The following is a 25,968-nucleotide window of genomic DNA, read 5'->3' on the forward strand; positions in this document are numbered from 1 at the left end:
TACCAATTAGATAATCATCATTGCCAGTCTAAATGAATACAATTTTCTTGGGAAAACTTATGAGGAAACATCTAACAGTAGAACAGATTTACACTTGGAGGATGAAATGCAGTTCCAATACCCAATTTTGAGTACACACTTTTAATTTGAAGCTCCAGCTAGAGATGTTAAATGGTTAAACTTTAGTGTCGCAAATCTGATTCTCCCATTCAAGCTTAAATTACTTCATAAAATGCTAATTCAATGAAGCTGATCAACTAGCCAAGACAAAAAGATTTATGTTGGATTAATAATGTTTTGTTGCTCTATCATTTCATTCATGCATCTAATGAACAGTATCGTGATTACGTGTTAGATTTCAAAAAAGAGATGTCACTGTTTTTGAATTCTATTTAAATTTTCCCAAAAAAATTCACATGAAAACTGGAGTAATTCACGCTTTTTTTTTTAAAGTGGGACTTCAGACAAGAATCTCTCACTCTGTACACTGCAGAGGCCACCAGCATGAATGTCATTAAATTTCAGGCAGTGGGGCCTATTCCCACTAGAGAGGCCGGAATCAGCACACTGAACGGACCACTGTGCATCTGTCAGCACCAAGATCAGTATATGTGCATTAGCCCCGCACTGACCGCCTCACCGACTGCTGGCCAGCCATGCGACCCCTGCAATGCTGGATCTCTGTCCCTCCACAGCCCGATTACTGGTCCCCTGACCATTCTCGAGCCCAACTCGCCACAATCTCCAGCCCCCACCTCCAGTGCCAACCTCCCAAGCAGGCTGACCACCTCCCCTGATCACTGGTCTCCTTCTTTCCCCCACTGATCCCTTGGCAGAGTGGCAGTGCCCATTAGGCTTGCCCCCTAAGACCTGCCCCCATAGACCCAACTCCCTTGGCACTGCCCCATGCCCAACAGGCAGTGCCAAGGTGCCCCAGGCATTGGCACTCACCCCTTTGGCAATGCCAGGCTGCCCATGCCCAGGGGCACCAAAACCCTGCTACTCAGCCCTAGAGGGGCCCAGATTGCTCCCCCCACCCCTTCATTCCAGTGAGGTTGAGATGCTAGTTCCTCAAAAAGCGGGGAGCTAGTGTAATCCCCCGGAGTGAACGACACTAGCGGGCCTGCAGACTTCAGTCACAGGCCTGCTAATCTCATCTGAATTACATGAGAATTGTATTTCATTTCCACTTCTCCCCACAGATTTCTAGCACAGAGCAAACATTGCCAGAAATCTGGTCTTAGGTGACACTAGCAGGGTGCAAACATGCACAAACCCCGTGAATCGGCTAATGTGGTGTTCTCTCAGCCCGTTGTGCAAAAAAAAATTAGCACAATGGGGTGGGAGATCCTTTAAATCTGACTAAACAGACAGCCTCGAACTCTTCCTGAATATTCAAAATTATCTGGTTATTTCTCATCTGCAGATTCATTTTTCTCTTTACATGTAATTTTTATTTAAGTTAATTCTATGGCATGTGAGCACTGTTGGAGAGACCTGTATTTGGGGCCTATCCCAAGTTGCCCTTAAGGAGGTGGCAGTGAGCTGCTTTGTAAAACTGTACAGTCCCAGAGGTGTAGGTACACCCATTCATAGGGAAGAAACTCCAGGAATTTGACCGAGCAACAGTGAAGGAATGGCAATACATTTCCAGGTCAGGAAAGTGGACGACTTGGAGGGGAACTTCCAGGTGGTGATATTCCAGGTATCTGCTGCCTTTGTTCTTCTAGATGGTAGTGGTCACAGATTTGGACGGTGCTGCCCAAGGAGTCTTGGTGAGTTCCTATACTGCATCTTGTAAATGGTACATATTGCTACCACTGTATGTCTGATGGAGGCAGCGAATGCTGTGGAAGGGGTACCAATCAAGCAGGCTACTTTGTCCTGGATGTTGTCCAGCTTAAGTGGTTTTAAGCTGCACACATCCAGGCAAGCGGACAGTATCCCATCACATTCCTGACTTGTGTCTTGCAGATGGAGGGCTTTGGAGAGTCAGGAGGCGAGTAACCCAACAGAATTCCTAGCCTTTGGCCTGCTCTTGTAACCACAGTATTCATATGGCTAGTCCCGTTCAATTTCTGGTCAATGGTAACCCCAGGATGTTGTTAGTGGGGGATTCAATGATGGTAATGCCATGGAATGTGAAGGGCAATGGTTTAATATTCTCTTCCTGGAGATGGTCAATGCCTGGCACTTGTGTGGTATGAATGTTACTTGCCATTTATCAACCCAAGCCTAGATACTCTCCTGTCTTGCTGCATTGGACATGGACTGCTTCATTATCTCACTTAGAAATTAGCATTATGCTGAACACTATGTGTCATCAGTGAACATCCCACTTCTGACCTTGGGATGGAAGGAAGGCCATTGATGAAGCAGTTGAAGATGGTCGGGCCTAAGATACTACCCTGAGGAACTCCTGCAGTGATGTCCTGGACTGAGATGATCAACCTCCAGCCACAACAATTTTCCTTTGTGTCAAATATAACTCAAACCAATGAAGGGTTTCCCAATTCCCATGGATTAAGTTTTATGAGGGCTCCCTGATGCCATACTCTGTCAAATGCTTCCTCAATGTCAAAGGCAGTCACACTTGCCTCACTCTGGAGTTCAACTATTTTGTCCATGATTGAACCAAGGCTGTAAAGTCGTCAAAATCAAGCTGGTGGAATCCTAAATGTCAGTAGCAATTTATTGCCAAGTATAAGAACATAAGAACATAAGAAATAGGAGCAGGAGTAGGCCATCCAGCCCTTCGAGCCTGCCCCGCCATTCAATAAGATCATGGCTGATCTGTCGCTGCTCAGTTCCACTTTCCCGCCCTCTCCCCATAACCCTTAATCCCCTCTCCTATCAAAAACCCATCAACCCGCGTCTTAAAAATATTTAGCGAGGCAGCCTCCACCACTTCAACGGGCAGAGAATTCCAGAGATTCACCACCCTTTGAGTGAAGAAGTTCCTCCTCAACTCCGTTCTAAACCGCCCCCCCTTTTATCTTGAGGCTGTGCCCCCTAGTCCTATTGTCTTTTTTGAGCTGGAAGAGTCTTTATGTGCTGCTGAAAATGGTTACAACTAACCTTATCTGTTCTACCACCACTGACACCAAATACCCAGAAACCATTCATTTTTTCCAATGCTCTATCCATGATTATACACGTTCATCCTGATCCTCTTTCATATGCTGAAAGTGACAGTCCATAAATTGGATCTTTGATTTACTGATCTTCATTTCCCTGGCTTGCATTGTTGTTCTGCAGAGACTAGAGTCCTGTTCTCATTATCCCCAACAAGAAGCTCAGTATCATCTGCAAACATCTCTGACCATGGCGCTTTGTCTTGTTCATTGAGGAATCAGGAGGAATAGACTTGGTGCCACTCTTGGTGCAATCCAACTTTGGCTTCAAAACTCTCCCTCTTCCCCCACACTGCTTCTTACTTCTGTCTAGCACTTCTTGTTTGTATCCTGTAATAGGTGTACATACCTTTCTCAGACACTCCATGAATTCAAGCACATGTCCCGGATTTCCTCCCTAGGGAACCAATTATATCTATAGATTGATGAATACAATCATCTTATTGCCACCCAGTATTTCTCTATTCGTCTCAAACAAAATTTTGGATTCTGGGTATGAATCCAAGCTGGCCTTTCAAATATTTATACTATTTATGGCTGCTTGGTGTCATACTTGGTCAAATGCTGCTTTGATGTCAGGGCAATCACTCTCACCTTATCTGGAATTCAGCTCTTTTATCCCTGTTTGAACCAAGGCTGTAATGAGATAAAATGCTGCGTGACCTTGACAGAACCTAAACCGTATGTCAGTGAGCAGGGTATTGCTGAATACGTGCCTCTTGATAGCGTTGTTGATGACTGCTACCATCACATTACTGATGATGCAGTAATTGGATAGGTTGAATTTGTCCTGTTACTAGTGTACAGGAAAAACAGTCTTCCACATTGCCAGGTGGATGCCCATGTGGTAGCTGTACTGGAGCTGGCTTAGGGCACAGCATGTTCTGGAACACAAGCCTTCAGTTCTGTTGCTTTTGTGTCCAGTGCCTTCAGTTGTTTCTTGACATCATATGGTCTGAATCAAATTGGCTGAAGACTGACACCTGAGATGCTGGGCACCTCCAGAGGAGAGAGATGGATCATCCACTCGGAACCTCTGGTTGAAGATTGTTGTGAACGCTTCAGACTCAGCTTTTGCACGGATGTGCTGGGCTCATGAGGATGGGGATATTTGTGGACACTGATCCTCCTGTGAGTTGTTTAACTGTCCACCACCATTGTTGGCTAGATGTGGCAAGACTGCAGAATTTGGACCTGATCTATTGGTTATGGAATTACCTAGCTCTGTCTATTAATTGCTACTTGGCACTCAAGTAGTCCGGTGTTGCAGCTTCACCAGGTTGACAATTTGCTTCTGGCATGTGTTCACGAACTCTTCACTGAACCAGGGTTGATCCCTGGGCTTGGTGTTAATGATAGAAGGAGGGATATGTCAGGCCGGGAGGTGTGATTGAGTACAATTCTGCTGATGACACACAGCACCTCATGGAAGTTATGGAATTGCGATATCTGTTAGAAGTTGATCACATTTAGTATGGTGGCAGTGCCACACAACATGATCAAGGGTATCCTGAACGCGTGTCTCCACAAGGATTGTGTGATGGCCACTCCTACCAATACGATTGTAGACAGATAGATCTGAGGCAGGCTGATGAGGACAAGGTTAAGTAGATTTTTCCATCTTGTTGGTTCTCTCTAGAATCAGTCGGGAGTTGTCCTTTTGGACCCAGCCAGTTCAGTCTGTGATAGCACTACTGAACCACTCTTGGTGCTGCAGTGTACATTCTGTGCTTTGCCACCCTCAGTGCTTCCCCCAAAGTGAAGCTAGAGGAATACTGATTCATAGAATCCCTACAGTGCTGAAGGAAACCATTTGGTTCATCGAGTCTACACAGGCTAACAGTGAATCATTCCCAGGCCCTCCCACCCAGTCTATCCCCCTAACCCCAAACATTTACCATGGCTAATCCATCTAACAGACACATCCTGGGACACTAAGGGACAAGTTTCACTAGCCAATCCACCTAACCTGCACATCTTGGATTGTGGAAGGAGACCAGAGCACCTGGAAGAAACCCATGCAGATACAGGGAGAACAGACAGTCATCCAAGGGGAAAACAGAACCCAGATTCCTGGTTCTGTGTGGCAGCAGTGCTAACCACTGTGTCAATGTGCCATCTTCAATCACCCACTGAGGGGCACAGTACATGGTAATCAGGAAGAGACTGCCTTGCCTACGTTGTCTTGTGTCTTGAGGCCTCATGGTGTCTGGAATCAATGTTGAGGACTCCCAGGGCAACTCTCTGCCAACTGTATACCACAGCACCGCCATCTTTGCTGGGTGTATCCGGCTGGTAGGAAAGGACATACCTAAGAATGGTGATGGTGGCATCTGGGTCATTATCTGTAAGGTATGATTTTAAGAGTATGACTGTGTCAGGTTGCTGCTGGACTAGTCTGTGAACTGCTCTCCCAATTTTGGCACAAGTCTCCAGGTCTTAGTGAGGAGGACTTTGTAGGGTCAATAGAAACTGTTTGTCACTGCTATTTATTGGCTGCTTTTGTAAAGAGATCAGTTTCCAGAGGAAAGAAATGCAACAGCAAAATTAAATTATTTGCCTGCTTCTTTTTAACTGCAATAGCGGCAAGAACTGAGCCCCACCTTTACCGAGCCTATCCCCCGAAGGTTTGATTTCAACTGTAAGTTTACAAACAAAAACCTAAGTTCTGTTCTTGGGAAAAAAGTAAACTGATTTTCATATTATTTAGGTTTAAATGAAATAGATGGTAACCAGACATTAATAAAGAATCAATTTGTTGATTTTGTATCTATTATTGAGATGGGGAATGGTTCTTGGTCAAAATCTTGACAAGGGTCAGAGAAATATATTAAGACAAGTGTTAGCTATCTCTAAACAAATGATCTAAATGGATGAGTAATCAAAAAAGGAGAATCGCAGATATTTTAGAAGGGATAACTTTGGCTACTAACAGAAGGAACTGTCACTGGAAAAGTCAATAAGATTTCACTCAGCAGTTCCAACAGGGAATTCATCTAGATCACAAGCAAAGATAACACTGGTTGCAAATGTTTTAATCTCAAAAAGACCAGGGGATGCAGCCATGTCAACTACATCCCAACTGGGGTAGGTTGGACCTCTACAAAAGGGATAATCTACACCTGAACCAGAGGGGAACCAACACCCGGGGGGCAGGGTTAAACTAATTCAGCAGGGGGGTGGGAACCTGAATTGTAGCTCCAGTGTACAGGAGGTTGAGAGTAGTGAGGTCATGAATAAGGTTTCAAGGTCATAGGAGTGCACCGACAGGCAGGAAGATGGTTTGAAGTGTGTCTACTTCAACACCAGGAGCAGCCAGAATAAGGTGGGTGAACTTGCCACATGGGTTGGTACCTGGGACTTCGATGTTGTTGCCAATTTGGAGACATGGATAGAGCAGGGATAGGAATGGTTGCTGCAGGTTCCAGGGTTTAGATGTTTCAGTAAAATCAGAGAAGGCAGTAAAAGACGGGGGAGTGTGGCATTGTTAGTCAGGAACAGTATTACGGTGGCAGAAAGGACGTTTGATGAGGACTCATCTACTGAGGTAGTATGGGCTCAGGTTAGAAACAGGAAATGAGATTACCCTGTTAGGAGTTTTCTATAGGCCTCCAAAAAGTTCCAGAGATGTAGAGGAAAGGATTGCAAAGATGATTCTGGATAACAGCAAAAGTAATAGGGTAGTTGTTATGGGGGATTTTAACTTTACAAATATTGACTGGAAAAGCTATTTATTGTTCGAGTACTTTAGATGGGTCAATTTTTGTTCAATATGGGCAGGAGGGTTTCCTGACACAGTATGTAGATAGGCCAACAAGAGGCGAGGCCACATTGGATTTGGTACTGGGTAATGAACCAGGCCAGGTGTTAGATTTGGAGGTAGGTGAACACTTTGGTGATAGTGACCACAATTCGGTTACGATTAGCGATGGAAAGGGATAGGTATATACTGCAAGGCAAGAATTATAGCTGGGGGAAAGAAAATTATGATGCAATTAGGCAAGATTTAGGATGCATAAGATGTGGAAGAAAATTGCAGGGAATGGGCACAATTGAAATGTGGAGCTTGTTCAAGGAACAGCTACTGCATGTCCTTGATAAGTATGTACCTGTCAGGCAGGGAGGAAGTGACCAAGCGAAAGAACCGTGATTTACTAAAGAAGTTGAATTGCTTGTGAAGAGGAAAGAGGAGACTTCTGTCAAGATGAGACGTGAAAGCTCAGTTAGGGAGCTTGAGAATTACAAGTTAGCCAGGAAAGACCTAAAGAGAGAGCTAAGAGGAGCCAGGAGGGGACACGAGAAGTCTTTGGCAGGTAGGATCAAGGAAAACCTTAAAGTTTTCTATAGGTATGTCAGGAATAAAAGAATGACTAGGGTAAGATTAGGGCCAGTCAAGGACAGTATTGGGAAGTTGTGCGTGGAGTCCAAAGAGATAGGAGAGGCGCTAAATGAATATTTTTCATCAGTATTCACACAGAAAAAAGACAATGTTGTCAGGGAGAATACAGAGATGCAGGCTATTGGACTAGACAGGATTGAGGTTAATAAAGGAGAAAGTGTTAGCAATTCTGGAAAGTATGAAAATAGATAAGTCCCCTGGGGCAGTTGGGATTTATCCAAGGATTCTCTTGGAGGCTAGGGAGGGGATTGCAGGGTCTTTGGTTTGATCTTTAGGTTGTCACTATCAATGGGAATACTGCCATATGCCAGACTGAAGGATAGCAAACGTTAACCCCATGTTCAAGAAGGGGAATAAAGGCAATCCTGGTAATTATAGACCAGTGAGCCTTACTTCTGTTGCAGGCAGCGCGAGCGAGAGGACGCGCGAGCGAGTTCTTTGTGGTGGTGACCAAAGAGGTGGATGAGGATAAAAGCAGTTGATGCGGTGTATATGAATTTCAGTAAAGCGTTTGATAAGGTTCCCTACGGTAAGCTACTGCAGAAGACAGAGAGGCATGAGACTGAGGGTGATTTAGTGGTTTGGATCAGAAATTGGCTGGCTGTAAGAAGACAGAGGGTGGTGTTTGATGCAAAATGTTATCCTGGAGTTCACCTACTAGGGGTGTACTGCAAGGATCTGTTTTGGAGCCACTGTTTTTGTCATTTTTATGAAATGACCTGGATGAGGGCGTAGAAGGATGGGTTAGTAAATTTGCAGATGACACTAAAGTTGGAGGAGTTCTGGACAGTGCAGAAGGATGTTGCAGGTTACAGCGGGACATAGATAAGCTGCAGAGCTGGGCTGAGAGGTGGAAAACGAAATTTAATGCGGAGAAGTGTGAAGTGATTCACTTTGGAAGGAGTAACAGAAATACAGAGTACTGGGCTAATGGTAAGTTACTTGGTAGTGTGGATGAGTGGAGAGATTTCAGTGTCCATGTGCATAGATCCCTGAAAGTTGGCAGCCACGTTGATAAGTCTGTTAAGAAGGCAAACTGTGTGTTAGCTTTTATTGGTAGAGGGATCGAGTTTCAGAGCCCCTGAGATCATATTGCAGCTGTACAAAACTTTGGTACGGCCGCACTTGGAGTATTGCGTACAGTTCTGGTCACCACATTATAGGAAGGATGTGGAAGCACTGGAAAGGGTGCAGAGGAAATTTACTGGATGTTGCTTGATGTGGTGGGAAGGTCTTACGAGGAAAGGCTGAGGGGCTTGAGGCTGTTTTCGTTAGAAAGAAAGTTAAGAGGTGACTTAATAGGGGCACATAAGATGATCAGAGGATTAGATAGGCTCTCACTGTCCACCCTTTCTCCTCAGATGGAGATGGCTAGCATAAGGGAACATGGCTTTAAATTGAGGGATGATAGATATAGGACAGACGTCAGAGGTTGGTTCTTTACTCTGTAGTAAGAGTGTGGAATGCCCTGCCTGCAACAGTAGTGGACTCGCCAATATTAAGAGCGTTTAAATGGTCACTGGATAAACATATGGATGATATTGGAATGGTGCATTTTAGATGGGCTTTAGATTGGTTTCACAGGTCGGCGCAACATCGAGGGCTGAAGGACCTGTACTGTGCTGTAATGTTCTAGAATTCAATTATTTCACGAGCCATCAAGAACCAGAAGAATAAGATCAGCAGTTATATCAAGGAAAAAAGAAAACATCTTTGCCATTACCCCACGTGGCCAATTCACTGATCTAATCAGTAAGCCTATTTGCTCTGAGGTGCAAGGTTTCAATTAATTTATTTATTAAGTAGAACAGAAAAGGGCTCATCATTCATAATACTACTAATAATTTTTGAAATTTCCAAAAGTCACTGTGTCCAAGCAACAGCTGTAGATTCAAGGTATTTAGCTAGCTCCATTCCCTTGTCACCCTACAATTTTTCTCTCAAGGTGCATTCCAAGAATCTGGGGAAATGTTTCATTATCAGGAGATGCCATTTATTTTTAGACGTGACATTGAACTAAAGTGAAAGGAGAGTTCTTCTGCTGTCCAAATTTAGTCTATTTTTATTGTTTGAGAGAGGACTAAATGATCACAGTTCATCATCTACCTCAACTCTATCATTCCTCCATCATCATATCCATTAATATCTAAAACCCCATTAATCAGTCTTGAATATTCTCAATCACTAAGCATGCGTAGCAACGGAAAGCAAAATTCCAAAGATTCATAAGAGAAAATCTCACCTCATCTCAGTCCTAATTGATTAATCTATTATTCGGAAACTGATCCTGAGTTCCAGATTCCAGAAATAGGGGAAACAACTTCCCAGCATGTTTCCAGTGTTTCTTTTTTCACTTTATTCATTTTCATTGCATTGCTTCCCTCAAGTATCTGCTAAAACTTGTTTTCTCTGCCACCATTCACATCTCCCTGCCCATTCCTTCTACCATTATCATCCTCCTCCCTGTTTCTAAACTTGCATAAGGCCTGTGTTTTTTTTTGCAGTTCTGAAAATCTTCAGTGACAAACATTAGCTCGGCTTCTCTCCTCAGAGATGCTGCTAGACCTGCTCAGTATTACCAGCATTTTGTTTTGTATTCTCAGCATCTACCTTGTCAAGCCTATTAAATATATGTTTAAATTAGATCACATTTTATTCTTCCAAGGAATTTGGACCCAGTCTATTCAATTATTCTCCATAAGACACAGTCTTCTCATTTCAAGAATTAATCACGTAAATCTTTGACTGTATACAGTACTGCTGATGTGGTCGCACTAAGGCCTGTATAATTGTAGTTAGGCTTCTTTACTCTTTCACTTCAATCCCTCAGTAATAAAGGACTTCCGCCCTACATGTTCAGATTCAGGTATAAGGACAGGAGGTCCCTCTGAATGCCAACATATCCATTTTCCACACCATTTTAAAAATACTACTTTCCTGATTTCACTGCCAAAAAGAACTTTCAAATTTCCCCACGTCATATGCAATGTTCTTGTGCTTTACCCTTTGTGTCCTTCTCACAGCTCACTTTCTCACGCAACTTTGCAATGTCACTTACATATATTATATTTGGTTCTATCTAAGCCATTGATATAAATTGTAAAAAGCTGAGGCCCAAGCACTAATCCTTGGAATATCCTCACGAATTATATTTTGCCAATCTGAAATTACCTGTTTGAATATCAGGTTCATGCTGTTCACTAACTCATTAGCAATTCCACATCAAGCAGTGAGAGAAATTCAACATGCAAGCAGGAAAACTGTCAGATGAAAACAATTAATGCCTGATGGGTAGCCAGAAACAGTACTGGATAAAAACAAGAACTAAAAACAAAATAAAACAGTACAGGTTTAAGAGGATGAAAATCATTATCAGCATTTGTTCAGGTAAAATATCAATTACAGAAATACAGGAGGGAGAAGCAGCACTCAGTTGGTTTAGCAAGAACCAATGGGCTTTGTTAGATGTTTTATTAACTTTTATACCAAAAGTGGATTAGCTTCAGTTTTTGTTTTAAGTCATGCAATGTGGAATTATTTGTGATTCATACTGTTATGTACAGCAATGGCACAAAATCTAGACCTTTTTTCCCCAATGCTCCATTGCATCCCATTGGCCTCCAGTATTACCTTGCTTGAATTCAAAGCTATTATGGAACCACAGAATAGTGAAAACTGAGGAGATCATTTCATCGATCGAGTCCATGCCTGCTCTCTTCATGAGCTGTTTAACTAGCTCCATTTCCCTGTCACCCTGCAATCTCTTAATGTGCTTACACAATTTCTTTCGGAATCTGCCTCCACCACTAAGATCTGTATCATTTTACTAAGTCTACTATTAGGGTGGTCCCATGACATTGTCTTTCATTTGGGGCTATTTCCATTGGGAAAAAGTTTAGGTTTTGTGTCATTGTTGTACACAACAGTATGAAACACAAATAATTCCACATTGCAAAATTTAAAACTGAAGCTAATCCACTTTTAACATAATAAAACAAAGTCCATTGATTCTTGCTAAACCAACTGAGTGCTGCTTCTTCTCCTGTATTTCTGTAATTGGTACTTTACCTGGGCAAATGCTGATAATGATTTTGGGTTATTTAAAGTAATTAGTTTAAGCATCTGAGAATAAACTTATTCTGCAATAAGATTATGTATTTTTAAAAAACAATAAATTTTACCTGTAGTCATATAAACCTTCTAAAACGTTCTTACTTACCAAAGTTAATCTGAAAGAACTATCTACGTCAGTTTCAGAAACAGAAGTACTTTCTTGCCTACAAGAACATACAAAAAAAGGATACTTAACAGTTTGCTTGTAACACGTATTCAAACAGCTTCTCATATAACCAGGATTCCTTACAGTAGTTTCAAAAAGCAAGTTATATGCATCACCATAAGGCTCACTATTTGAAATTCAACACTTTTCAATATATTGGTTCTTCCTTCATGGGGAAGAAACTTCCCAGAAACACTGGGAAGCCAAGAAGGAAGAATGGAAGGAAATAACTACCTCACAAAAAGTACTGGAGAAATTAGACTGAAAGCTGATAAATCCACAGGGTCCAATAATCTATATCCCAGGGTACATAGGTGGCCATGGAAATAGTGGATGCAATGGTCGTCATCTTCCAAATTTTTGTAGATTCTGTAGTCTTGGAAGATTGGAAGAAAAAAGGAGATAGGGAGAAAACAGGAAATTACAGGCCAGCTAGCCTAACATCTGTAGTAGGGAAGATGCAAGAGTCACTTATAAAAGATGTGACAACAGGACAATTAGAAAATATAAATGAGGTTGCACAAAGTCAACATGGATTTATAAAAGGCAAACCACATTTGACGAACCTTTTGGATTTTGAGGACAAAACTAGCAGAAGAGAAGAGGGAACTAGTGAATGTGGTTTATTTGGATTTTCAGAATGTTTGATAATGTCCCAAATAATGCATTGGCATGGATGGAGAATTGGTTATTGGTTAGCAGATGCGACTTTTCCGAAGTGGCAGCTGTGACGAGCAAGGTCCCACAGTGATCAGTGCTTGGGTCCCAGCTATTCACAATATACATCAATGATCTGGATGAGTTGAGCAAATGTAATGCTTTCAAGTTTGCTGGTGACACAAAATTTGGTTGGAATGAGAGTGGTGAAGAATATGTTAAAAGGCTTCACGGTGATTTGGACAAGTTGACTGAGTGAGCAAATATATGAAAAGGTGCAGTATAACATGGATAAGTGCGAAGATATCCACTTCGGTAGGGAAAAACTATAGGGTGGAGTGTTTTTTAAATGATGCTAGATTGAAAATGTTGATATCCAAAGAGATCCAAGTATCTTTGTACACCAATTACTGAAAGAAAACAAGCAGTTAAGCAGGCAAGTGGTGTGTTAGCCTTCACTGCAAGATGACTCAGTCCAGGAGCAAGGCTATCTTCATGCAGCTGCACAGGGCCTTGGTGAGACCACATCAGGAGCATAGTGTGCAATTTTGGTCTCCTTGCCTAAGAACGAATATGCTTGCCATAGAGGGAGAGCAGCAAAGGCCGATTCCTGGGATGGCAGGATTGTCATGGCGGAGGGTTTGGGTCAACTAGACCAATATTCACTTGAATGTAGGAGGAGAAGGCATCTCACTGAAACATTCAGAATTCTGACGAGGTTAGACAGACAGGATTCAGAGATGTTGTTTCCTCTGGCTGGGGTATATAGAACAAGGGATCACAGTTTCAGGATATGGATAGGCCATTTAGAACTGAGATGAGAAGCAACTTAGCAACTTCTTCACTCAGAGGGCGGTAAACCTGTGGAGGCCAAATCACTCTATATATTCAAGAAAACAGAATTCTAGACTCCAAAAGGTATGAAGGGGCATGGGAAAAGTACAGGAGTATGCACTGAGGTAGGGGATCAGCCGTGATCATATTGAATGGTGGAGCAAAGGACTGAATAACCTACTCCTGCTCCAGTTTTCTATGTATCCAAAGGCAGTTGGAAGGGTGCAACCATGCAGGTCAGAAAAGAAAAATGATTTTTGTAATAACACCAGGTGAGGGCATTTGGAATAGAACTGTGGACCAGGACAACTTTATTTTCAGCAGCATCAATTCACTCTGCCTCAGAGATCCCGTGTGCACGTGGCAGTACACAGCATTGTGTGGATCTCAAGATTTGATAAGCGATGTCACAAAATGCTGAATATCTTGGATATCTGCAAACATTGACAAATCTGGTGCTCCAAGGGTGGAACTTCAGTTGGAATCCAGATGGAATAAATCAGAGGAGGAGACAGTTGCTGAGAAATAAATGTTATTGGACAATTGGACAAGCAGTAGAAGGTAAACAGAAAGCAAAAAAGAATAAAGTAACAGAGGTAAGTGGAAATCCCAGAGAAAGAGTAAAATTTCTTCAAGTTAGTGCCAATTCTCTTCCATGGAAACTGAGTATTGTGTTGAATTCTGGGCTGCAAGGCTCACGAGGAAAGATTGGCCTTAGGAGTGCAGTACAGATTCACCACAATAATAATGGAGCTAAAACGGTTATATTGGGAGGACAGATGGAATAGGTGAGGCTTATATTCTCTTGCCATATTGCCATAGAGGTTTACAGCATGGAAACAAGCCCTTCGGCCTAACTTGTTCATGCCGCCTTTTTTTAAAAACCCATAAACTAATCCCAATTGCCCATTTGGGATTAGCATTTGGCCCATATCTCTCTAGACCCATTTTATCCATGTAACTATCTAAACACTTTTTAAAAGACAAAATTGTACCCGCCTCTACCACCACCTCTGGCAGTTTGTTCCAGGCATTCACCACCCTCTGTATGAACAAAATGCCCTTCTGGATACTTCTGTATCTCTCCCCTCTCACTTTAAACCCATGCCCTCTAGTTTTAGGCTCCCCTACCTTTGGGAAAAGATATTAACTATCTAGCTGATGTGTCCTCTCATTATTTTGTAGACCTCTATAAGATCACCCCTCAGCCTCCTAGCAAAAGAAAAGTCCCAGTCTATCTGGACTCTCCTTATAACCCAAACCATCAAGTCTCGATAGCCTCCTAGTAAATCTTTTCTGCACTCTTTCTTGTTTGCGTACAGAAGATTAAGGAGTGTTCTAATGGAAATGTGAATGAGAGTCCACACTATCCAAGGACTTCAGTCCTGGGCAATCATTAAAATGAGCATACATTAAAATGGGACCAGGCATTTTGTTAACATCTTTGTGCTGAATATGGGGTTGTAAGATACAAATGGCTTTTGTCACGATTTTAAGTACAAGGGGGTACAGGGAAAAGGCATTTCCACAGAGAAAGAGGACATGGTTGAGTGCAAACATTATGTCTGTAATAGTCAAAAATACAGCTATTTGCTTGTTGATGCTTATGAGAAACTGTATTGAATCAATTAAGGCATTGTAACTGTGCTAATAGGACACTGAAAGGCAGCAAGGTGGCCAAATATTTTTTGACTGCGAATGCACATTTTTGTTTCATTTCAATTAACTGTTTAGACCATTGGTTTCAGTACATTTAATTGGGGACACTATCCTGCGTTTCACCAGGATTTATTAATGATATGCAATGATAAAAGGGAAAATCGTTATTGAAGTATAAGCAAATGGATTCATGGTGTGCAAACACAGGTGTTATTCTGCACTGTAGCATACACTTATGTTTAAAGTAACAGTACAAATTGAAATAAAGCAGTCCAAAAAGGTGTTCATTAATTTAGAGTTTCACAGGCCCCACTTCTGGTGGGGCAGTTCCGAGTCAGTGCATACCAGCATAAGATTAGAGTAGGCAGTTCAAGGGCAATGTCTGGAAGCATTTCTTTAAACAAAGGCCGGAGGAAATCTGAAACACCCTCCCAAAAAACACAACTGCAGTTAGGTCAAGATAATTTCAAAACAGAAGTTGATGTATTTTTTGTTAGAAAGTGGATAAATAGTCTAATGGGGCATTGTATTTGTCAGCCTGATGATTATTTCAACCTTTTAACACAAAATGGCTGAACATTGGCACTTATTCACACGTGTAATCTGAAAACTTTGTGATTCTTTTCATAAAGTTAGCAAAAATGAACAACTATGCATTTTATTGAACACACTTAGCATAGGTTGTACATTTGAAAGCCGTTCAAAGGAAGTGTGTGGGGGGACTTGCAGATACTTCTTGTAACTTTTCAAAGTTCTCTCAATTCTGCAATCATTATTTTGGATTGGATAATCCTGTATGTCAGTCCAATATTTGAGAGGTGCTACAGTAAAACAGGAATTTATAGACAAAGTCTAACAACGGTTGTTGAAAACTGCTGGGATCAATAAGAATAGGATGACTGAACATGCGGAAAATTGTCAACAGATCAGAAAGAGCCAGCTTTGTAAGGTGCAGACATACCTTACAGAATCGTTTGAAGAGGTAATTAACGTAGGATAGGGGAATATCTATGGATACTATTTATATCAAATGTCTTATAGAATTCCATAAAGTCCATCGTAAGAAAGAAACCATGAGCAAAAGTTGAAGCCTATGGAATGGAGGGTAAATTACTGATCTAGTTAAGACATTTGCTGAGGAGCAAGTGGCAGGATAAGAATAAAAGATAGGTAAAATAATTGGTAGGATATGACTAACAGTGTCCTGTTAAGAACATACGCGTTGGGCCACAAATAATTGCCATCTTTATTAATGATAAATGATGGAGTAGAGAATCAAATATCCAAATTGGTTGATGACAAGATGGATGGCATCGAGAGCAATATACATGGAAGCACGAAATTACAACAACACTGGTAAGTTAAGTAAATGTGGAAACTGTGACAAATAGAGATCAATGTGGAAAAAAGTGTGAAACCATCCTTTTTGAACCTAGGAGTTAGAACAAGGTGCTTTCTAAATGATAGAAAGCTGTACACAATGATCCAAAGAAACTTGATAATCCAGGCACAAAAATCATAACATGATACAGCAGGCACAGAAAATAAACAGAAAGACTAAGACTACAATATAAAAGGATAGAAAGACATATTTCAGTTATACAAAATCTTAGTTAGATCACACCTGGACTGGTGGAGACAGTTGTGGGCAAAACATCTTGAGAAGAATACATTAGCCTTGGAGAATTAATAGATTATCAAACATGTTAAGGATGTGGAGTAAAGTTGGGTCTGTGGAATTAGTTCACAAATCAGCTGTGTTCTGATTGAATGGAATAGCTCAAGGAGCTAACCCATGATCTTATGTTGACTTGCTCCTATAGCACCCACGGGTTGCATTGAAATAATTCCCATTAAGCAGGCTTCCTATAGCACCCACGGGTTGCATTGAAATAATTCCCATTAAGCAGGCTTCACATATTAGAACTCAGATAGCCAGGCTGTGAAAGATATATAGTGGAACCTTTACTTAGAGAGACATCTTCTAGACAGTGCACTCCCAAACTAATAATGCTTCGTTCAGTGCTGTTCCTCTTTAACTGAGCCATGGCTAGGTTGCTAATTAATATCCATTTGATATATAATCAATATCACAACATTCTCTACATTATTAATCTAGGGTAATTGTAAATCAAAACCAAAAACATTGGGTCTTGAAGCTAGGGGTCTAATTTCATTTCCGTTTTCAATGTACTTTGAACAAAATGTATTGTATTTTTATCTGAATTTGCGAAAATATTTCTAAATGGAACATAATTCCACCACTACTCACCTTTCTGCTTCATTATTATTTTCTTCATCTATATTTGGTTCATTGTCCAAGCTTTCTTCAGACATATCCAGGAGTGGAACTTTGGAAACAGACATGTTTTCCACAACCTACAAAATTTTCAAAAGAACAGAAGTTATTTAAGTGCAGCCAAGATACGACAGATGACAATTCCATTGTGAGAGTTCTGTCAGTTTCAAATTGTGCAACCCTTAAATCATCCGAGCAATTCCTTGGAAAAAATAAAATGGTCACTTCAAAATTGTCTGCTTCAATGCTCCAGTGTCAATTTACATTCTTTGAAGGGGTATCCTTACATGCCAGTTTAATTTGCAGTTGTCTGTGTTCCAGAATTGGTAAGCCACCAGGAAACCACCATAAAGTTTGATTTAGGATTGATATCTTACCTGTGGCAATGTGCACAAATGTTGCTTTGATGGCTCATTCAAACAAAATGTAATATCCTAAACAGTTGTCTTTCAACATCCAAGAACGTACATGCATGTTTTGAATTACCCGATGTTGTTTCAGTGATATATTAGACGCTTAATGAGCATAATTCTGTGCAATCTACTATCCCAAACCATTTACCATCACTCCAGGTTCCTAATTTAAGCTTGCATGAATTTTGGATTGCTTCAGGATTTTAAACTCAAAGATCAATTTAATCATCAAATAAACATTCAATCATTATGTCTCATTAGTATCTTAATGGGTGTTTTTTTTTCTGTATCATGTATTTCATTTGAACAAATCAAATACTGTGCTAATATAAAACGTTGGCCCAAATCTTCCTGCCGCCAGACCAGTGGAGATGAGAAGCATATTGAAAGAGGAACATCAGGACCCTACAGAAGTCCTGACATGCATGAAAACTGCCCAGGAAGCTCAAACTTCTAATGGATCAATTCCTTGTTGCCTAGCATCCTCTGCAAATGTCTTCAACCCTGAGCTTAGACTACAGACTTGGGGCAGGTACACTGGGCTCGTGTGCTTAATCTGGAAACTTTAGATGATTTTAAAACCTGATGTAGATAACTGCACAACTGACCAACCCATCCAAATCCCAGACTACCCCTTCACCAGTCTACCCATGCATTCACACATTCACTCTTTGAATGAAAGACTAGACCTGAATGCAGCAAGTGGTGCTGTGAAAGGGGAAAAAGGAGATATATGTCCTCTCCTTCCCCAAACTCTACTATGATTCACTGGACTTGCCATGGAATTGTGACATTTATTGTTTGCGCTGCCTACTTCTCTTTCAGCTGGAGTCAAAAGATGCCAGAAGAGAATCGGCAGCAAGAACTTCCCAGGCAGCAATGCATCTAGCACTGTCACTGATGAGATCTAGGCCATAATTTGTTTATCTTTGAGGTAGTGGGTATTCCATGTACTCTCTGGCATATACCAATAATGAATCAAGGCTAAACGTTAAACCGAAGTATGCAACATCAGTCACAAGACTTGGGTTATTTTTAATTCATGATAACCACACTAAATAGGCTGCATTTACATAGCACTTCTACCATAGTAAAAGACCTGATACATTTCCTAGAAGCATCAGACAAAGCCAGTTGTTAGGGTGTCACCAAATACTTGGCCAAACATGCGGATTTTAAGCAGTATCTTTAAAAAAGAGGGGTAGCACAATAAAAAGATTAAGGAAGGCAATTCTGCAACTTAGCACCAGGATAGTTGATAGCATGCTCACCCATGGAAATACGAAGTGACAGAAGCACAAGAGGTCAGAGTTCAGAGGGTTCTGGGATGGAGGAAATTGATTAATAGGGAGGAGAGAGACTGACGTATGAACATGAGGACTGGAGCCCAAAAAGATCCACAACTTTAAAGCTAATGGCTGGATGGAACTTGGGGCAAGTTAGGATTGTGGTAGAGTTTCCCCATCAACCCCAGTCTGCAGAAGGTGGAAGATGACAGTCTGGAGGTACAATAGTGAAGGTTTCGACATTTGATAGCTGAGACAGGAGTGAAGACAAAAATCGCTATGGAATAAGCAGATCATGTGTGTAATAAAGCAAGCATGAGCTGGCAGCTCAGGGTCAAATAGGGCAAGATAATTGTTCATGATCTGGCTTATCCCTGAAAATGGTGACAATTCAAAGATGAAGAACAGTGCAAAAGGGAAAATAATAGCTAAAGATTCCTGGCCATGGGAGAAAGACATGAAAGTCTGGATGCCAAAGACTGACAAAAAGACATTCTCAGAATAGCTGCTACTAATGATATGGTAACCAAAGATATGCAAAACATTTATACAATCAAGGGTGCAAGTGGAACAAACTTAGTGGAAGAGGGGAAAAAAAAATCAAAGATGGGGTCAACACCTTCACAGGCTTATGAATGAAGAAAACCTGAGAACAAAGAGGTAGCTGCAAATCAAGGAATGACAACCAGCACCAATCTGGGAGAAATTACAACAGCATCAAAAGGAATAAAAAAAATCAGCACAACAGGGAGACAGAGTGAAATGCAAACAAAGGTATAGACCTGCCTCGTTGAATATGGGGGTCCAGGTTCTGAACAATCTACTCAATTGTATTATGTAAGATAGAAAATCTCAGATACAGAAGTTAGTACCAATTTTCAAATGAAGGGAGGGGCTCAAGACTGCAAAATCTATCAATTAAATCCCCAACACATCCCTTCAATAGGGCACAGTCAAGAACCAGAGACCGAGAAAAATAGTTCAAATCTATGGAGGTCAGTTTAGATTCACACCCAGAAGAAGCTGACACCATTTTTGATCGAGACAAATTAGAAATCTTGGGAGGTCAATGCAACAAGAGGATTATATTAATTAATCAATGAAGATACAATTGGTTTCTGAGCTAGAATTCATGGAGTACCTGATAAGTATGTATACCTATCACAGGGCACATACAAGGAATGCCAGACCAAAAAAAGCAGCATCAGGGGGAAAGGTGGGAACTTTGAAGTTGGATTGCAGCAAGGATTGGCACCAAGTCCACTCCTCCTCCTGATTTCTAAATGAGTAAGACACGAAGTGCTGCATTCAAAGATATCTGCAGATGACACTGAGCTACTCATTAGGAATAGTGAGAACAGGACTTAAGTACCTTCAGAACAACAATGAAAATCAAGGATATGAAGATTGGCAGAGCAATGGATTATCAGTTTGGTCTAGGAAAGAGGATCAGGATGAAAGTGTAAAATTATGGGTTGAGAATTTGCTAAAGTAAGTCATTTGAGAATCTGGGGTCAGCAGTGGCAGAAATAAAGAGCAGTTACTCAGCAATAAATTACCTCTGACATTTTGGGTTCCACTACCCTGGTTCTGACCTCATTACATCTTTCGTTCAAAAGATGGACAAAAGAATTGAATTCCAGGGATGAGGCAAGAGTGAATGCCCTTCACATTGAGGAAGCATTTAACAGAGTGTAGCATTAAAGAGTCCTAGCAAAAGTGAAATTAATGGGAATTGGGAGAAAACACTTCACTGGTTGGAATCATACCAGGCATAAAGAAAGATGGTTATGGTGACTGGAAGGATCTCAGTTCCAGGACATCACTCCAACAGTTCCTCAGGTTAGTGTCCTAGGCCCAACCATCTTCAACTGACAATCCCTTCATCAGAAGTGGGGATGTTCAGCACCATTCATGACTCTTCAGATACTGAGATTGTCAGTTTCCATATACAGCAAGACTTGGACAATATTCAAGTTTTGGTTGATATGCAGCAAGTTTCATTCAATCCACACAACTGCCAGGCAATATCCATTTCCAACCAGAGAATTAAATCACCTCTCCTTGACATTCAATGGCATTACCACTGCTGAATCCCTCACTATTAATATCCTAGGGGTTACCACTGACCAGAAACTGAACTAGACCAGTCATACAAATACTAGGGCTACAACAGCGGGTCAGGGGCTAAGAATCCTACAACATGTAACTTACCTCCCCCAGGCCTGTCCAACATTTACAAGGTATAAGTCAGGACTGTAGCCCTTTTTAGATTCAAGGGGTTTGACAAGAAGCAGCCCTCTTTCAAATTTTCCAAACCTGCAACCTCTACCCAGAAGAGCAAGGGCAGCAGATGCATTGGAACACCACCAACTGTAAATTTCCCTCTAAGCCACACACCATCCAGACTTAAAACTATACCATCCTTCACCATCACAGAGTTAAAATCCTGGAACTCCCTAACAGCACTGCAGGTGTTCCTACACAGCAAGAAGTCTCTCACAACACCAGGTTAAAGTCCAACAGGTTTATTTGGTAGCAAACACCACTAGCTTTCGGAGCACTGCTCCTTCGTCAGGTAGGTGGGAGTTCTGTTCACAAACAGGGCATATAAAGACACAAACTCAATTTACAGAATAATGATTGGAATGCGAGTCTTTACAGCTAATCAAGTCTTAAAAGGTACAGAGAATGTGAGTGGAGACAGCGTTAAGCACAGGTTAGAGAGATGTGTATTGTCTCCAGACAGGACAGTTAGTGAGATTTTGCAAGTCCCGGTGTTCCTGCACCACATGGACTGCGGAGTAGAAGGCAGCAGTTCACTACGACCTTCTCTGGAAAATTAGGAACAAACAATAAATGCTGGCCTACTCAACAACACCCACATCCTGCTAAAAAGAATAAAAGAGACAAAAGTACTGAAATGGAAGTTAAACAGCACATTAACTCTGACTGGAGTAGTTGAAAGGAGCGTTCATTATTGAAAAGTATTGCTGAAATTGGAAGGAAGAATCTAAAACACAGTTAAGAGATCGATTTTGCTATATAGTGCAGAAACTTGTGTAACAAAAGGAAAGGAAATTGATTGAATGATAACGAGGTGCGAATGGTGAGATGGATGTGCTGAATAAAGAGAAAGATCAAAATCAGGATCCAACACGAGGGGAATCAGTGAAAATTGAGACAGCATCGAAGAAAGCAGCCAAGTGGAGACGAAAATGGTATGGGTCACCTTTTTGGGATTGCAAGGAAGGAGGAATGGTGGCAAGAGACTTAAATACAATGGGATTGGAGAAGGAATGGATGACCAAACAATAAATGGTGATCAACCAGCATTGTCGCAACACCAAGTAAAATAGGAGAAACAAAAAGTACATCCGTGTAGCACAATAAGGGAAATTAGATGTGTAAAATGGTGCATAATGTTTGCACAAGCTAAAACTAAAATTACCCTGATTAGCATTTAAAATTATGAATATTCAGGAATTACAAGTGACTTCAAAATGTCTATATTTTCAATGTCAAAACTGTTTTTTTGGTTATACAGGTCACAAGATCTTATTTCCAATCAAAGTTAATTCCTTTGCCAGACTAAAGAATCTTGCTTCACTTCTTAGTACAAAATTCAATTATATTTAATTGATATTACAGATTTCATGACATAAGCCAGTCCTTTGTCAGTCAGAACTCATCCTGTTTATATTCCTGATATATAAAGCAACACATGTATGATTACTGCATATGTTAAAGACTACAAAAGTTAAATTAGCATCGAGTATGAATTTTCTCCTCTTCGGATAAAGTTTGCAGTAAATTGACATTGTGGAATATTAATTCTGGACCTGAAGTTTCAGTGCGCACGTGGCCAGAATAAATCAACAGCCTTTGGTGCTAGCTGCACTTTGCCTCCCGAGGCAGTAACTCACCTCCCAACGTTGATCTTGATCTCTGGAGACAATGTTTGCTATATTGAAAAGGCTAGCAGATTACAGTATTAATAAGGAATTTAATGTGATTTCAAACTTTAGATCATTCATACTCATTTTGTCACAGATACACACATGTTTTTACTCACGTTTTCAACATCCTGGTGCAAACTAATTTTCAGTGCTTCCAATGTACAATTATGTGGTGAAAGCTGCTGATCGTTGTCTTCCAAACTATCTGCACATTGCAAGGTTTGAGAAAGGGCTGTTTTATTAACTTCAGTGTTGTGACTATTCGTTTCTGTGAGGTCATCTCTGGAATTTAGAAATTGAAAATCAAGAAAGGCTATAATCCAGCTCACTTAAACAAAAACATTGAGAACTACTTTTTTTAAAATTAGGCACTCAATTTCTTTCCACATACACTGTGGAATACCATTACAAGACTGGAGAATTTAAAACATATCGTATCAGTATAATGAGGGCAAGATTAAAGTCATTCTTTTCTGGATCCATTTTAATCTCATGTTTAATCCAATTTCCTGCAAAGCAAGATCAAAGGCAGGGAGAATTGCAAGAGTCTGCAAAATAGGACGGTAGCCAAGAAACCTCAATGTTTGTCTGACAAATGAAAACCTTGGATTTTGCTCATGAATACATCATTAAACATTTAAAAATTATTGCTCGTAAAAATCACACTGCAAAAGAAAATTTTCATTTGAGTAGAAAACAAACACCACTTACCATTACATTCATCAAGATGAAATCATAATCAAGTCAAATGTCACACTTTTGAAAAAATTCACCAATTTGAAAGTGAACTATGAGGCTCAATGGCATCTCTATATTAAAAAGTATATCACAGAATCCCTACTGTACAGAAGTAGGAGATTCGGCCCATCAAGTCTGTACTGACCATAATCCCACCCAGGCCCTATCCCCATAACCCCACATATTTACCCTAGCTAAGCCCCCCCGACACTAGGGGGCAATTTAGCATTTCCGATCCATCTAGCCTGCACAGCTTTGGACTGTGGAAGGAAACCAGAGCACCTGGGAGGAAGCCGACACAGCCACGCGGAGAACGTGCAGACTCCAAACATATAAGCATTAAACCTTTTAAGACAAGGTTATTTCAAGCAATTTACCGGAACAATTATATCTCCTAAAGTTGTAAATCTCTCATGAGTGAGATGTGCTTTCAGAGTCGGTAAACTCAATAGGCTGGTTAGCTTCCTTCTGCACTGTAGGGGTTCTATGGATTTCCTGCGACCTCTTTTACAATACACCAATCTTCTGAATTACTGAATGCATCAGAACTCCATGAATTTAAAAGTCTATGTGAGTGTAAAGCGTTCATTTTTCTTAGATTTCATAATCCACGTGAACCTCTATTAGCTCTTCAGCAACCACGCCTACATCTTTATTTTAAAACCAATTTAAGACGATTTGCTTTTTCTCTCTCATACATATTTCCTGGTGGCAGTAATACTACTTTAGCACTGATGCAAAACATTACCTTATCCTATTAACAAAGCTTAATATAGTGACTGAATAGAGTGCAAATCCACTAACAGTCCAAAAATAATTGCCTTCTCATGCAACGTGTCATAAAGGCTACTCCACGGTATAGGCATTTCACTAGAGAAATGCATCAGTACTTATAAAAAGACTTACTCCTGCTATTTTACATGGAGTTACAAAAGCGGCATTAACTCTGACTACTTAATGATGAGATAATATTTTAACCAGTACCAAAGCAAAATTGTAAAAGGTACTGTAAACTGAAGTAAAAACAGAAAAATGCTGGAAATCAGACGCTGCAAGATTGAGACAAAAAGTTAGAAAATAGGAACAGGGGAAGGTCATTCAGCCCATTTGAGGCTGCTCCACTATTCAATATGATCATGGCTGACCCTCTGTCTTAATGCCATATTCCCACGCTCTTCCCACATACTTTGATGCCTTTAGAGTCTAGACATCTATGTACTTTCTTAAATGTGTTTAGTAACTTGGCTTTCACAACCTTCTGTGATTGATTTCAGCTCACCACCCTCTAAGTGAAGAAGCCTGCTCCTCATCTCAGTCCTAAATAGTCTACTCTAGACCTCCACCACTTTCAGATCCTGTCAGACCTGTTCAGCATTTCTAACACTTCAGTTTGAAATGTTAAGCAAAGACAATCTATTGCACAAACTGCAAGCATTCAGCCTTGCACAGTTAAAAGCCCACAACTAACACATTCATGTCTACAATTTTTTTCCAGCTTCACTGTTGTCTTCATTTTCCCGTTCAAAACGATGATGCATCATTTTGATTACCTTGTCTTGCTGTTTTGGGCAGTTCATCCTTAATGATACACAGTCACATCTGAAGCACCTATTAACAGTCCCAGGATTTATTTGCTGATTATTGCTGGTTCAGTTTTGTCATCTTTATTTCTCATTATTGGGATGCAGGCATCCTCAAGGCTTGGATTTGTTGCCTATTCCTAATTGCACTGGAGAAGATGGTGGTGAGCTGCCTGTAATAACCAGAGGTGCTAAAAGGTGCTGTCATCTTCATTCTGCTTGCCTTTTATCATTTTAGTATCAGGGCCATTTCAAAATCCAATGATCAGCGAGTCCTCTTAACCTTTTGCAACCACAGAATGTCCCACTTATTCCATAAAGGATAAAAGAAACAACTTTTCCTTGCAGAGACCAGTAACCACGAGATAGCTTAGCAAAATCTAACAACTTCAACAGATGCTAAGAACTTCATTTCGGTATCCCTGAACAAGTGTTTACGTATGATGTATTCTTCCATTGATAAATTTTAGAAAGCAAAAGTTCTTTCAGTCTGTTCATGTCTCATAAATTTCACTTAAGAACAAGAATAGAAGGCCCAAATTGTCAACATTATCCAACTCACAAATATCTTCTGATTTTTTCTTCTTGCAGGAAGTGATATGATTTATTGTGACATGCATTGGTATGCAGTGAAAGTATTGTTTTTTGTGCATGATACAGGCAAGACATACCATTCAGAGTACATAAGGGAAAAGAAGAGGGTGCAGAATTCACCCTCAAGAATATCACCT

At 40.7% G+C, this 25,968-nt stretch overlaps 1 protein-coding gene across 2 annotated transcripts in view; it reads right to left on the minus strand.

Annotated features, from left to right (window-relative positions):
* fam13b (family with sequence similarity 13 member B) overlaps positions 1–25,968 on the minus strand; it is a 112,331-nt gene that overhangs the window by 39,322 nt on the left and 47,041 nt on the right. For both annotated transcript variants that reach the window (XM_080201505.1, XM_080201504.1), the window contains exons 8-10: positions 23,036–23,201; positions 17,235–17,341; positions 11,753–11,810 (exon numbers count right to left, since the gene is read on the minus strand). In XM_080201505.1, coding sequence (XP_080057631.1) covers positions 11,753–11,810; positions 17,235–17,341; positions 23,036–23,201 — 331 coding nt within the window. The remainder of the gene's footprint in view (positions 1–11,752; positions 11,811–17,234; positions 17,342–23,035; positions 23,202–25,968) is intronic.

The sequence above is a fragment of the Carcharhinus amblyrhynchos genome, chromosome 13 (genome assembly GCF_965287045.1).
Source record: "Carcharhinus amblyrhynchos chromosome 13, sCarAmb.v2.hapA, whole genome shotgun sequence".
In the NCBI taxonomy this organism is placed as follows: Eukaryota; Metazoa; Chordata; class Chondrichthyes; order Carcharhiniformes; family Carcharhinidae; genus Carcharhinus; species Carcharhinus amblyrhynchos.